This window comes from Schistocerca nitens, chromosome 6 (genome assembly GCF_023898315.1).
Source record: "Schistocerca nitens isolate TAMUIC-IGC-003100 chromosome 6, iqSchNite1.1, whole genome shotgun sequence".
NCBI lineage: Eukaryota > Metazoa > Arthropoda > Insecta > Orthoptera > Acrididae > Schistocerca > Schistocerca nitens.
Genome location: NC_064619.1, coordinates 581,495,596 through 581,510,091, shown reverse-complemented (window position 1 = coordinate 581,510,091; position 14,496 = coordinate 581,495,596). Strand labels below are relative to the sequence as shown.

The 14,496-nt window shown below is 44.9% G+C and overlaps 1 protein-coding gene across 1 annotated transcript in view; it reads right to left on the bottom strand.

Annotated features, from left to right (window-relative positions):
• Positions 1 to 14,496, bottom strand: part of LOC126263488 (neural-cadherin-like) — a 412,393-nt gene that overhangs the window by 120,196 nt on the left and 277,701 nt on the right. The window contains exon 5 of the mRNA XM_049960581.1: positions 10,051 to 10,166. Within this exon, the coding sequence (XP_049816538.1) occupies positions 10,051 to 10,166 (116 nt within the window). The remainder of the gene's footprint in view (positions 1 to 10,050; positions 10,167 to 14,496) is intronic.

The following is a 14,496-nucleotide window of genomic DNA, read 5'->3' as shown; positions in this document are numbered from 1 at the left end:
TTTCAATCCCGCCTCGGGCATGGATGTGTGTGATGTCCTTAGGTTAGTTAGGTCTAAGTAGTTCTAAGTTCTCGGGGACTGATGACCTCAGACGTTAAGTCCCCTAGTGCTCAGAGCCATTTGAAATCCTTGATAGCCGGCCGCGGTGGTCTAGCGGTTCTAGGCGCTCAGTCCGGAACCGCGCGACTGCTACGGTCGCAGGTTCGAATCCTGCCTCGGGCATGGATGTGTGTGATGTCCTTAGGTTAGTTAGGTTTAACTAGTTCTAAGTTGTAGGGGACTAATGACCTCAGAAGTTGAGTCCCATAGTGCTCAGAGCCATCTGAACCAAATCCCTGGTACTCTCACGCCGAGATTCAGGTCGCAACAATTTCTTAAATTCCCTACCTGATTAGGACTCTGCCTAACTTACTAGCTGTTGCACCGCAGAATGTAATTCGTGCAGTGTTGTTGCTCCTGGCTTGGTTGAACGGCGTCAAGTCTTGGTTTCGTCAACAACGCTGACCTAATATCACTCACAGAACACTTGTTGCTTCTGATGATTAATCTCGGTGCAGGCTGTGGATATTAAGGTCTTCAGCAGAGATCTCGTCTGACTTGAATGATGAAAGATACGCACGTTGAGGTACAGGTCCCCTTAGAGAGCAGGGGGGGGGGGGGGTTAGGGACGTTGGGTGGGGAGGGGTGGGACGCAGTTGCTAGTTCGCGTTGGTCTGTCATCTACTACGAGAGGGAACAGCTACCTGTTTTCGTGGGTATAACCGCACTGTAAAAAGTACGCAGTGCATTAACGAAATAACAATGTATTATGTATGCCACAGTTTTATTTCATTTAATTATTTTTGCAGCCACATGTGCTGCGAATGGTTGGCGTTTTGCATTCGTAAATAGGTTCAGGATTACCATATGTCACGGGTCCCGGGAAAACAGTTACAAGAGACAAGCATGTCGCATCAGTAGTGATTTAATGGAATCGCTACTGCCATAGGATATGAAGTTAATAACGCACGGAGGAAACAGGCGGCATCAAAATTAATTTAAACGAATCGGTTCCGGCAGTACATGCGTTCTGCTACCCGTAACAGAAAAAAAAAAGAACGCGCAGGGAAGATCTGCTGTTCTCGAATGTTTGCAAACAGGTACAGCTAGTAAGTGTTGTTAAAGTTCACAGCTGGACTTCGTTGAGACAGAAAGAACATACTGTGTTTGTCTGCCCCGTTTTCTTTGGAAACAAAGGAAGGTTTGACGTCCGTCGATGGCGTGGTCATGAGAGACGCAGCAGCGCGCGCAACATCTCCACGTAGCGGATGAAGTTCGGTGGATGCCGTTTTATGTATGGGTAACCCTTAACCGCAGATTACTGCAATCCATGCTGTTCACTGATGAAGCTATTTTAAAGAGAAACTCCGTAAGCAACAGCAATAGTTCACACAAAAATCCACACACCTTTGTGCATTCACTTACAGTTTCTCTGTAAATGTGTGTCGCGGTAGGATCAAGTAGTAGCCTAAAAGGATCTTTTAGTCTTAGAGAATCGTGTTTAAAGTCTCACACATGGGAACTTTGTGCATAATGAGATGTCACTGTTATTAACTGTACGACTAGGCCCATTGTCTCGTCATAACGATGCTCCAGCATACTCGAAGTAAAAGGTAAAATCGTCCACACAGGACACATTCCTTGGTCACTGTGGTCCGTGATGGCGAATCAAATCAGATAAGAAACTCGTCTGACTTCATTAGTAAACTGAAATCATTGAAAATGAACCCGTCTGATATATTGGTTAGTTTTGACGTGGTGGCTTTATTTACAAAGGTTCCCCTTTCAGAATCTCTACAGCTTATTGAAAGAAGATTTGACAAAGAGATTTCAGCTTTATTTAAACATGTTCTGACCTCCACATATTTCTTATTTAACAACGAATTTTTTGAACAGACGGACGGAGTCGCCATTGGTAGTCCCTTATCCCCTCTGGTGGCCAATTTATTTATGGAGGACTTCGAGGAGAAGACGATTGAATCTGCTGACTTTAAACCCACGGTATTCTGGAGGTATGTTGATGACACCTTTGTAGTTTGGCCCCATGGTGAAGACAACTTGCAAGACTTCTTACGAGATCTGAACTCCATCCACGATCAAATAAAGTTCACAATGGAAATTGAAAAGGAGGGATGCGTGCCATTCTTGGATGTTTTGGTTCGGCGCAGAGAGGATGGCACTTTGGGACATGAAGTGTATACAGGGTGTTTCAAAAATGACCGGTATATTTGAAACGGCAATAAAAACTAAACGAGCAGCGATAGAAATACACCGTTTGTTGCAATATGCTTGGGACAACAGTACATTTTCAGGCAGACAAACGTTCGAATTTACAGTAGTTACAATTTTCAACAACAGATGGCGCTGCGGTCTGGGAAACTCTACAGTACGATATTTTCCACATATCCACCATGCGTAGCAACAATATGGCGTAGTCTCTGAATGAAATTACCCGAAACCTTTGACAACGTGTCTGGCGGAATGGCTTCACATGCAGATGAGATGTACTGCTTCAGCTGTTCAATTGTTTCTGGATTCTGGCGGTACACCTGGTCTTTCAAGTGTCCCCACAGAAAGAAGTCACAGGGGTTCATGTCTGGCGAATAGGGAGGCCAATCCACGCCGCCTCCTGTATGTTTCGGATAGCCCAAAGCAATCACACAATCATCGAAATCTTCATTCAGGAAATTAAAGACGTCGGCCGTGCGATGTGGCCGGGCACCATCTTGCATAAACCACGAGGTGTTCGCAGTGTCGTCTAAGGCAGTTTGTACCGCCACAAATTCACGAAGAATGTCCAGATAGCGTGATGCAGTAATCGTTTCGGATCTGAAAAATGGGCCAATGATTCCTTTCGAAGACATGGCGGCCCAGACCAGTACTTTTTGAGGATGCAGGGACGATGGGACTGCAACATGGGGCTTTTCGGTTCCCCATATGCGCCAGTTCCGTTTATTGACGAAGCCGTCCAGGTAAAAATAAGCTTCGTCAGTAAACCAAATGCTGCCCACATGCATATCGCCGTCATCAATCCTGTGCACTATATCGTTAGCGAATGTCTCTCGTGCAGCAATGGTAGCGGCGCTGAGGGGTTGCCGCGTTTGAATTCTGTATGGATAGAGGTGTAAACTCTGGCGCATGAGACGATACGTGGACGTTGGCGTCATTTGGACCGCAGCTGCAACACGGCGAACGGAAACCCGAGGCCGCTGTTGGATCACCTGCTGCACTAGCTGCGCGTTGCCCTCTGTGGTTGCCGTACGCGGTCGCCCTACCTTTCCAGCACGTTCATCCGTCACGTTCCCAGTCCGTTGAAATTTTTCAAACAGATCCTTTATTGTATCGCTTTTCGGTCCTTTGGTTATATTAAACCTCCGTTGAAAACTTCGTCTTGTTGCAACAACACTGTGTTCTAGGCGGTGGAATTCCAACACCAGAAAAATCCTCTGTTCTAAGGAATAAACCATGTTGTCTACAGCACACTTGCACGTTGTGAACGGCACACGCTTACAGCAGAAAGACGACGTACAGAATGGCGCACCCACAGACTGCGTTGTCTTCTATATCTTTCACATCACTTGCAGCGCCATCTGTTGTTGAAAATTGTTACTGTAATTTCGAAAGTTTGTCCGCCTGAAAATGTACTGTTGTCCCAAACATATTGCAACAAACGGTGTATTTCTATCGCTGCTCGTTTAGTTTTTATTGCCGTTTCAAATATACCGGTCATTTTTGAAACACCCTGTAGGAAGCCGACGCACACCGATCTGTATTTACGTGCAAATAGCTGCCACCATCCTGCCCAGACAATGAGTGTTCTCCGAACTTTGACTCACAGAGCGCATATTATTTCTGACGAAAGCAGTCTGCAAGATGAACTTTCCCACTTACGAAGAGTGTTTGAAGACAATGGGTACTCTCCACAACAAATACAGAGGGCACTGAAAATGAAACCGAAGGAGGCCACAAAGAAAGCAGAAGAAGATGAAGAAACCTTTAAATCGATGGCCTTCCTGCCATATGTGGGTAGCCTCTCATCAAAAATAGGACGCATTCTCGGCAGACACAAAGTAAAAGTGATTTTTCGTCCTCCACCTAAGACAGCTGCACTCGTGGGCTCCGTCAAAGATGATTTTCTGCTCCGAAAATATGGAGTTTACAAAATTCCATGTGAATGTGGCCTTTCTTACATCGGACAAACAACTCGTACTGTCCAAAAAATGGTTCAAATGGCTCTGAGCACTATGGGACTCAACTGCTGAGGTCATTAGTCCCCTAGAACTTAGAACTAGTTAAACCTAACTAACCTAAGGACATCACAAACATCCATGCCCGAGGCAGGATTCGAACCTGCGACCGTAGCGGTCGTGCGGTTCCAGACTGCAGCGCCTTTAACCGCACGGCCACTTCGGCCGGCTCGTACTGTCCTTGAAAGATGTACAGAACACCAGAGGTACACACGACTTTTACAACCTAACAAGTCGGCAGTGGCAGAGCACTGTATTGATAATGATCACAGTATGTTGTATGACAGCGTCGAAATTTTGGCAACTACATCATCCTTTTGGGACTCGATAGTAAAGGAGGCAATTGAAATACGCCTGACGACGAACTTAATTAATAGAGATAGTGGTTTCAATCTTGACAAATCTTGGAATCCGGCACGTGCTGTAATAAACTCGCAAAGACGTCGTCACAGTGCAGCTCACAATGATATATCGATATGCCAACACAGATCAACTGCGGAGTCATAGATACAACTCGCGCATTATGCACGTCTCTGCCGCCGACCAACGTCTCTGGCGCATTTGCATCTGTGGCCGCATGCGCAGTCGCGCGGTACAACAGTATAAAGGGACAAAGCGAGCACTGGAGCGGCAGTCTTGCGGCTCACTCTGAAGATGGCTGAACGTTATACAGCCGAAATATTAGAAGAAGAAGAAAAAGATTTCTTGCGGCTGCACACCCGAAACTTAATGGAACAAACGCGATGTCTGCAAAGTAAAAGGAATCACAGAGAACGTCTTCTTAGTTCATGGCGTTACGAACAACGCTGCCCTCATAGAAATACAAAAAGTGACGATCACCGTTGAACTGCAAGCAGTTTTGCGACGAGGGGTGCAATGTTTACAGAGGGCGAGGGAAGGATTTTTGAATTTTTAATCTTGACTGCTGTAATTTGTTTCAGTATTTTTGAAACAACATATTGCATCACTATTTTATTTTTGGACTGTTGCTGATTTTTCGATGCTTCCTTTTTGTATAAAAAGGTAACATATTACACTTACAGATAGGTGTATACGTGTTTAAATGAACTACCTAATACGAACTGTTGATTGCACTACCTCTTGAAATATGAAGCATTCCTCCTCAACCAACTTAAAGAAATGGCTGTGCAGTCACTGCATGTTGTTTTGTTGACTGCCAGCAGTACAATTTGGTTGAAATTACTACGCTTTATTAATCTCAAATTCGGCTGGGTGACACTTCGATGTGTACGGAAACTCAAACGACCTACAGATAATACTCAAACGAATGGAAAAGTGAAGTATCATATTTCACACAAAGCATTATTTGTAGAGCCTTCATTTTACTGTAGCTCTAAAATGACACGTCGACAGAAAGTAAAACTAATTAATTAGCACATAAAATGACCACATTTTAAAGATCTCATGAAGCTGTTGCTTGAAACATCGCACATTTGTCACATAGTGCACGAAACATTTTAGTGGTGAACCAAGCCAATGTGTAGGAGGAGGAGGATATTAGCGTTAACGTCCCGTCGACAACGAGGTCATTAGAGACGGAGCGCAAGCTCGGGTGAGGGAAGGATGGGGAAGGAAATCGGCCGTGCCCTTTTAAAGGAACCATCCCGGCATTTGCCTGAAGCGATTTAGGGAAATCACGGAAAACCTAATTCAGGATGGCCGGAGACGGGATTGAACCGTCGTCCTCCCGAATGCGAGTCCAGTGTGCTAACCACTGCGCCACCTCGCTCGGTAAGCCAATGTGGGTCGTAGCTTCGGAAACACTGTACTTCCTCTGGAATTGGCTAGCGGAGTTAAAATTACACTTTCTTCCGAGTGAAAACACACTTTTTCCGTGGTAATTGACAGTATACTTTTCCTCTGAACTGTAAAACTTATCAATCCTTTGAATGCCTGTGGTTTTATACACCGGCGAAATACTTCCCTGGACGTTTAGAAAACCAAACTCAGTAAAAAAAATAAATAAATAAATAAATAAAGACACGTTTTGGAAAGATCTTTGATGTGCAGCAACACGTACGCTGCACACTTTCGTATTACGAAAGTGTAAATTTAAATTCCACCAAAAACCGCATGTTACTTTCCCAAGCATTGAAATCGAGATTGCAATGCGCTTTAGTACCATTCATAGCTCGTCACGTAATCTCGCCAGCTGATGACAGCGGATCTTCTAGCGTAGGATACGGTATGTAGTCAGCCAATGGCAATAACACTGTTAAGTAGCGCGTACACACTAATAGGAAAAGTTAATGGTTTAAATTAACATACACAGCGTTACTACAAGAAAAGCAAAGCTTTCACATACGATATTGGTCTCGAAGATTAATAAGCTGCAAGAGAAGCTAAGCTTTCACATATAATGTTGAACTTTTTTGGGCGTGTTACACTTTAAGGTACATCACACAAATGTGTCAGCAAAATTTTTAATAAAGACATAAATGTCTTATCTTCTGAGCTCAAAGTTTTTCTAAATGTACGTCCTCAAAGATTTGATTTTTAAATGAGAGTCACACGCTCTGTGATTTAAGAAATTCATCTTACATTCTCGCACATAATTCATCTTGCATAAAAGGAAATTTACTTTGAAAATAACGCTTTTCAAACAACCATTCGCAATATTTTCCCGTGACCTGTTAGAAATAGGTTCGTTTCAGTAGTTGCCAGAGAGCGCCAGAAACAGGCGTCACCGCGCTTGCGCAGCTACGATGATGCAGGAAGCCCGTATGTTCGTAGGTGCAAAACATTAAAAGATCTTACACTATGTCATAAAAGAAACAAGACATCAGAGTATACTCCAAGATCATCGGAATTTCGTGATCCATACTACAATGCGTAATTCGGCTTAAAGTGCACATTCGTATGTAAATTTTCTTGAGTACCGGTACTGTATTATCTCATGTTTGGTTCTTTATTGTGGCATAATGCTATACGTGCTAGAAGATAAAAACATACACTTTGGAAATGCAGCGAACAGTTGAAACTAGCCCGTAGTATGGAATTGAACACTTCGTTTCAAATAAATTGACTGCCCCAGTGGAAAATGTTAATAAAAGCCAAATTTCTTTAGCAAACCGACAAAAATAACTTCATTGTTCTGCAACAAGGCGACTAATGCTTGACTGTCAGAAAGGTGGAGATAAAACATGAAACTAATAACATATTTTAGCCTTCCGTAATTATGCGAACGTATTTTAATTCATTTGATAGCTCATGACCATAGACATCCGTTTTGTTTTCGTTTAATGTGAGAGCAATAAATGAAGAGGAAACAGTAAAATCACTAAACGTAAACACGAGTCACATGGAGACTCCCCCACTACATCTCAGACTGCTCTGTGGATCAGCCCCGGATCTCCGATATTTCCGAACAGGGGCAATATTAGATAGTGGAGCCCAACCACACGCCTGTAGCCAGAAGCGGGAGAAGGTACTTATTACACGCGACCCAACTGCACGTGCACAAGAGCCCGCACGCAACTGCTTAAACGAATCTAAAGTAAACAGTTGTGGCGTCACGCTCATCGGAGGCAATTTGTTGTTAGGAAGCAGTGAACACTCTTCAAAAAATGGTTCAAATGGCTCTGAGCACTATGGGACTTAACATCTTAGGTCATCAGTCCTCTAGAACTTAGAACTACTTAAACCTAACTAACCTAAGGACATCACACACATCCATGCCCGAGGCAGGCTTCGAACCTGCGACCGTAGCAGTCCCACGGTTCCGAAATGCAGCGCCTAGAACCGCAAGACCACCGCGGCCGGCGAACACTCTCCCCAAAGCCTCTGACACACTTTGCAGTTGCCAAACTCTTGTATGAGCACTGTGTTTTATTGTTGTATATGGCGTATTTCTTTTGCGACTTAAGTTTTATTTTCGTTTTTTCTTTCGTTCATGTTTTGTTGCTGCAGTATTATTCTGCAGAAGCGCGATACAGTAATATCCTTTGTTAGAGGATTGGTTCTTACCCATCAAAATCACAAAAATTTAACTGAAAACTAAAAAAATGAAAAATTCCCGGAATTCCGAAAAATTCCCGAGTTTATCCCGGTTTTCTTCTGGATGAAAAAATTCCTGGGTTTTTCCCGGATCTCCCGGTTGTCCCGGGTCGTATACATCCTGTTTCATTCTCTGTAGACACGCAATTGAGGGTTAGTCGCATAGAAAAGAGGACTGATTTTTTTTTTGTTTGTGTGTTTGCAGGTACAGTCTGCAGCCCTGGTACACATTCAAACCCCCGTAGCGCTTCGCTAAAGGGTCCAAAGCAAAATGGAACAGCCCACTGATAAAGTGGCGTGTCATTAAGTAATTTATTTTCGGCTGCAGCGGAACTATTGCTTCTGTGTCAGGGCAACTCAGACGGCTAAAGAAGTCATGTCGATAGGCCCGACACACATGCAGTGGTTCCGCTGCTGCCGAAAATAAATTTCTTCACGATACGGCATTTTATCAATGGGCTACATTTTGTTTTGGACCTCTAGCGACGCGGTACGGTCGTGTGGGGACTTGAGTGTACATGTAAACAAACAAAGAAACGATTGGTGATGTAACTTTGTACTTTCCGAAGTGATAATTAAAACTTCATGTCTATCCACCGCGCATGCATCCCTTAGAACTGACAAGGGGAGGCCGCCAATTGTGAAATTCAGGTTCGATTCATACTGCGCATAATAAAATCTCATGGCCAGAGGTGTAATGTGGCAAAGCACTAAGATGCCCTTCTCAGCCGTTGTCGACAAAATCGACAGTTAAAAGAAACCGTTGCGGTGAAATACTCTCTACGATTTATAATTTCCTACAGCGTCCTGGCGCAGCGGTAAGCGCTCGGGTTCGCAATCCGAAGGTCGCCGGATCGAATCTCGCGCCATGCAACATTTTTTTTAGTATTTGTTTTTTGTAATTTTATATATATATATATATATATATATATATATATATATATATATATATATCGTGGGGTCTCTACTCTAATTCGAACGTTTGACTTACATTATACGTATTCGTTTCGGAATATCGTTTCTACGTCTTCCGTTAACTACACGTGTAAACATTATGAAGACAATTAATAACATTTGTGAAATACAACTTTGTTTGCGGAAAACATAATCATGTTCGAAGTCGCCAGTTTTTCCACGACAAACGACTTTCAACAACTTATTATATGCATAATTGTTGCAACTGATTGCCGGGAATTATATATATATATATATATATATATATATATATATATATATATATATATATATATTTGAATTACAAAAAAACAAATACTAAAAAAAAAGTGCATGGCGCGTAATTCGATCCGGCAACCTTCGGATTGCGAACCCGAGCGCTTACCGCTGCGCCACGACGCTGTAGGAAATTGTAAATCGTAGAATTTCACCGCAACGGTTTCTTTTAACCGTCGATTTTCTCGACAACGGCTGTGAAGTGCATCTTCGTGCTTTGTCACATTACACCTCTGGCCATGAGCTTTTATTATGCTCAGTATGAATCGAACCTGAATTTCACAATTGGCGGCCTCTCCTTGTGAGTGTAGGCGTCAGCAAGTGATGTCCGGTGGAGTGGCGGACTTTCTGGCAGGCGCGGCGCGGCGCGCCCCGCCCCTTCCCGTTCGCCTGTCGCAGGCCGACGGACGGCCAATTACGCGACACGTCCTCCGCTGCCGGCACCGGCCCATCCCGCTCCGCTGGGAGCCACGGAGGCAGACTGCAGCCGCGCGCGCACGCAGTTCGCCGCACTCACCCGCTTCCTGGTCTCGTAGTCCAGCGGGCCCGCCACGTAGATGGCACCCGTCATATTCTTCACCGCGAACGAGCCGCCTATGTTCCCGCTCGTAATCTCATATCGAATACGGGACGCTGCAACACACAAACACAACAGAATAAAACCAATGCACAACACTCAATCCGTCCAACTAAAACACTAAAATACCTTGAACTAATAATCTATGTAAACCTAACTATCCAAAATAAAGTCCGCAGTAGTCTACAAACAATCACCGGCTGAGCATTACACAGGATATTTCGAAGTCTTTGCGTCAAACATTTAGGGGTGATAGATCACATCATGGGGAACGCCTTCCGTTAAAGACAAAATACACTACTGGCCATTAAAATTGCTACACCAAGAAGAAATGCAGATGATAGACGGGTACTCATTGGACAAATATATTATACTAGAACTGACATGTGATTACATTTTCACGTAATTTGGGTGCATAGATCCTGAGAAATTAGTACCCAGAACAACCACCTCTGGCCGTAATAACGGGCTTGATACGCCTGGGCATTTAGTCAAACCGAGCTTCGATGGCGTGTACAGGTACATCTGCCCATGCAGCTTCAACACGATACCACAGTTCATCAAGGGTAGTGACTGGTGTATTGTGACGAGCCAGTTGCTCGGCCACCATTAACCAAACGTTTTCAGTTGGTGAGAGATCTGGAGAATGTGCTGACAAGGCCAGCAGTCGAACATTTTCTGTATCCAGAAAGGCCCGTACAGTAACTGCAACATACGGTCGTGCATTATCCTGCTGAAATGTAGGGTTTCGCAGGGATCGAATGAAGGGTAGAGCCACGGGTCGTAACACATGTGAAATGTAACGTCCACCGTTCAAAGTTCCGTCAATGCGGACAAGAGGTGACCGAGACGTGTAACCAATGGCACCCCTTCCCATCACGCCGGGTGATACGCCAGTATGGCGATGACGAATACACGCTTCCAATGTGCGTTCACCGCGATGTCGCCAAACACGGATGGGACCATCATGATGCTGTAAACAGAACCTGGACGTTTTGTCATTCGTGCACCCAGGTTCGTCGTTGAGTACACCATCGCAGGCGCTCCTGTCTGTGACGCAGCGTCAAGGGTAACCGCAGCCATGGTCTCCGAGCTGATAGTCCATGCTGCTGCAAACGTCGTTGAACTGTTCGTGCAGATGATTATTGTCTTGCAAACGTCCCCATCTGTTGACTCAGGAATTGGGACGTGGCTGCACGATCTGTTACAGTCATGCGGATAAGATGCTTGTCATCTCGACTGCTAGTGATACGAGGCCTTTGTTATCCAGCACGGCGTTGCGTATTATCCTCCTGAACCCACCGATTCCATATTCTGCTAACAGTCTTTGGATCTCGACAAACGCGAGACGCAATGTCGCGATACGATAAATTGCAATCGCGATAGGCGATTCTGTCACTTGCAAAATTTGTATCATTCATAACAACACTCAGCATTTCCAATGCGGTACTTCATTTTTTATTTTAGTCTTACAGCTGAAATAAATGCAAATTCTCCATTCAGTTTTTCACCAACTTAAAAATCGCCTAAACAAATTTAGCCTTTTCCATAGTCAATAACAAAATAAGCACCCAATGTCAATATATTTAAATACGGGATCAAACAATTTCTCCTATTTTCTGACTAGTTCCTCTTATTTCTATATCAGTTATTGCCTGTTATGCCGTGAGTGGTAAAATTTGGGGTACTGGAAGTGGAGTTCTTAGAACGGCTTTATGAGCAACGTTCGTGTGCATTCGTATTTTGAGCGATTCCGCTGAAATCGTAATGTTGTCATTTTATACCACCTCTTCCGCCTGTCCTAATTTTAGGATTCGTGCAGTTAACGGTGAAACGGGCGCAGGACTCTGTTCTGATGTCTTGCCAGCGGCACTGAATGAACTGGTGCGTAGTGCTCGCAGCGGCAACCTTTCCAGCTGATGGGCTCACGCATATTACTGCCGGGACCATGGCAGTTATGTGATTACTTTGACCAGGAAATGCAATATGCTAATGTGGTTCGATTATTTTGATTCCGAGGCTGCCGTTGAAAGCGCACGGGCGCGCTTGTGTGTGTGTGTGTGTGTGTGTGTGTGTGTGTGTGTGTGTGTGTGTGTGTGTGTGTGTGTGTGTGTGTGTACGAGAGATAGAGCATATATAGAGACGAGCAGGGGGTAGGAAATGAGAGCTGAAATTTTGCCGTGTTCCTCTACAGACTTTTGCCAAGTGAATGTATAAACTGCCGGCGTACGTTGCACCGGTTTAAATTTTAATTACGTTTCCATATTCAAAGGGTCGGAAAGGCGGCTCATGGGGGGGAAAAAAGGGGGGATGGAAAGCGTTTGATATGAACAGAACAAAGAAAGTGCCGACCCGTTTTATTCAGCGACTCCCCTCTTCGCCCTTTCCAGGCTAAGCGCCGATCTGAGCACGCGCGCAACCGTTCACTCAAAGGAAGCGTCCGACTTGGCGGCGATACCGCAGAGTTCCAGATGGCGTCCAGTCCACGTTAGGATGAAAAGAGATTCTTTTTCTTTTTTTTTTTTTTTTTTTTGGCATATCGTTAGTTGATTTGCAAGTCACGGGATGGTTGCCTGTCGAACTCTATCAATTTCTGCTTCCTCTTACTCGTACCATCTGTACTCATTAGTCACAATATTAAGAAATAAGATTCTGCGCAGGGCCGCTAGTTCAGAAGGAACTACGGTAGGGAAAAAACATTTTTTAAAAATTTTCTATCTTCCTTTCAACTTCCATTAACGTAGAAGCCCTGCTCGGAGCTGGCTTGGCCTGGCTAACTCCCAGCTCACACCACGAACTGTTCGCGAGAATACCGCTCAGCTACCCAAGGGCAAAAATGCTGAGCGCATGGCGCCCCTGCTTCCGCGGTCCGCTCATAGGTAGCCAATAGTGTGCAAGGTATGTACGAGTATAACGTACTGCCGTGGTGCGATCGGCAAGGAGACGTAGACACGAAGGCGACGCTCTCTTCTCTGCTGGCTACCGAAACGAAAAGATGTATCTACTCTCGTCTCCCACTTGGCTTCCTCTCAGACCCCTGTTTCAACACCTCTGAACTGGCAGAGTCCTCCTGTTGACGCTGTTGTACATCGACGCTGAAGTTTTCATTATGGTTTAACTTGAAATTTTGCTTCAAAACGAAGGGACGCCCCAACCTCGCCTGCCCACTCCTCACCGCCCGTCATCTGTAATGCAGCGAGTATGAACGTGGTGAAAAAAATAGCCGTTGCACGAGCGATGGGACACAGCATATCCGAGGTAGCGATGAAGTGGGGATTTTGCCGTACGACCATTTCATTTCACGAGTGTACCGTGAATATCAGGACTCCGGTAAAACGTCAGATCTCCGACATCGCTGCGGCCGGAAAGAGATACTGGAAGAACGTTACCAACGACGACTCAAGAGAATCTTTCAACGTGACAGAAGTGCAACCCTTCCGCAAATTGTTGCAAATTTCAATGCTGGGCCATCAACAAGTGTTAGCGTGCGAACCATTCAACGAAACATTATCAATATGGACTTTCGGAGCCGGAGGCCCACTTGTGGACCCTTGATGACTGCACGACACAAAGCATTATGCCTCGCCTGAGCCCGTCAACACCGACATTGGACTGTCGATGATAGGAAACATATTGCCCGGTCGCACGAATCTCGTTTCAAATTATATCAGTCGGATGGACGTGTACGGGTATGGAGACAACCTCATGAATCCATGGACACTGCATGTCAGAAGGGGACTGTTCATGCTGGTGGAGGCTCTTTCAGGGAGTGGAGCGTGTGCAGTTGGAGTGATATGGGACCCCTGATACCTCTGGATACTACTTTGACAGGTGACACGTACGCAAGTATCTTGTCTGATCACCTGCATCAATTCATATTCATTGTGCATTCCGACGGACTAACTCAATTCAAGCAGGACAATTCGATACCCCAAAAGTCCAGAATCGCTACAGAGTGGCTCCAGGAACACTCTTCTGAATTTAAACACTTCCGCTGGCCACCAAACTCCTCAGACATGAACATTATTGAGCGTACCTAGGATGCCTTGCAACGTGCTGTTCAGAAGAGATCTCCACGACCTCGTACTCTTATGGATTTATGGACAACCCAGTAGGATTCATGGTGTCAGTTCCCCCTAGCAAGACTTCAGACATTAATCGAGTCCATGCCAAGTCGTGTTGCAGCACTTCTGCGTATTCGCGGGGGTCCTACACGATATAAGGCAGGTGTAGCAGCTTCTTTGGCTCTTCAGCGTAAAAGCTGAAGGTGTCTCACCAATTTGTCCATGTTACCAATTTCCGGATTTGGCATCCTACCAATTTGCCAATTTTACAGCAAAGTTTACCAATTCCGAATTTTGCGTCCTACCAATTAGGCAATTTCCT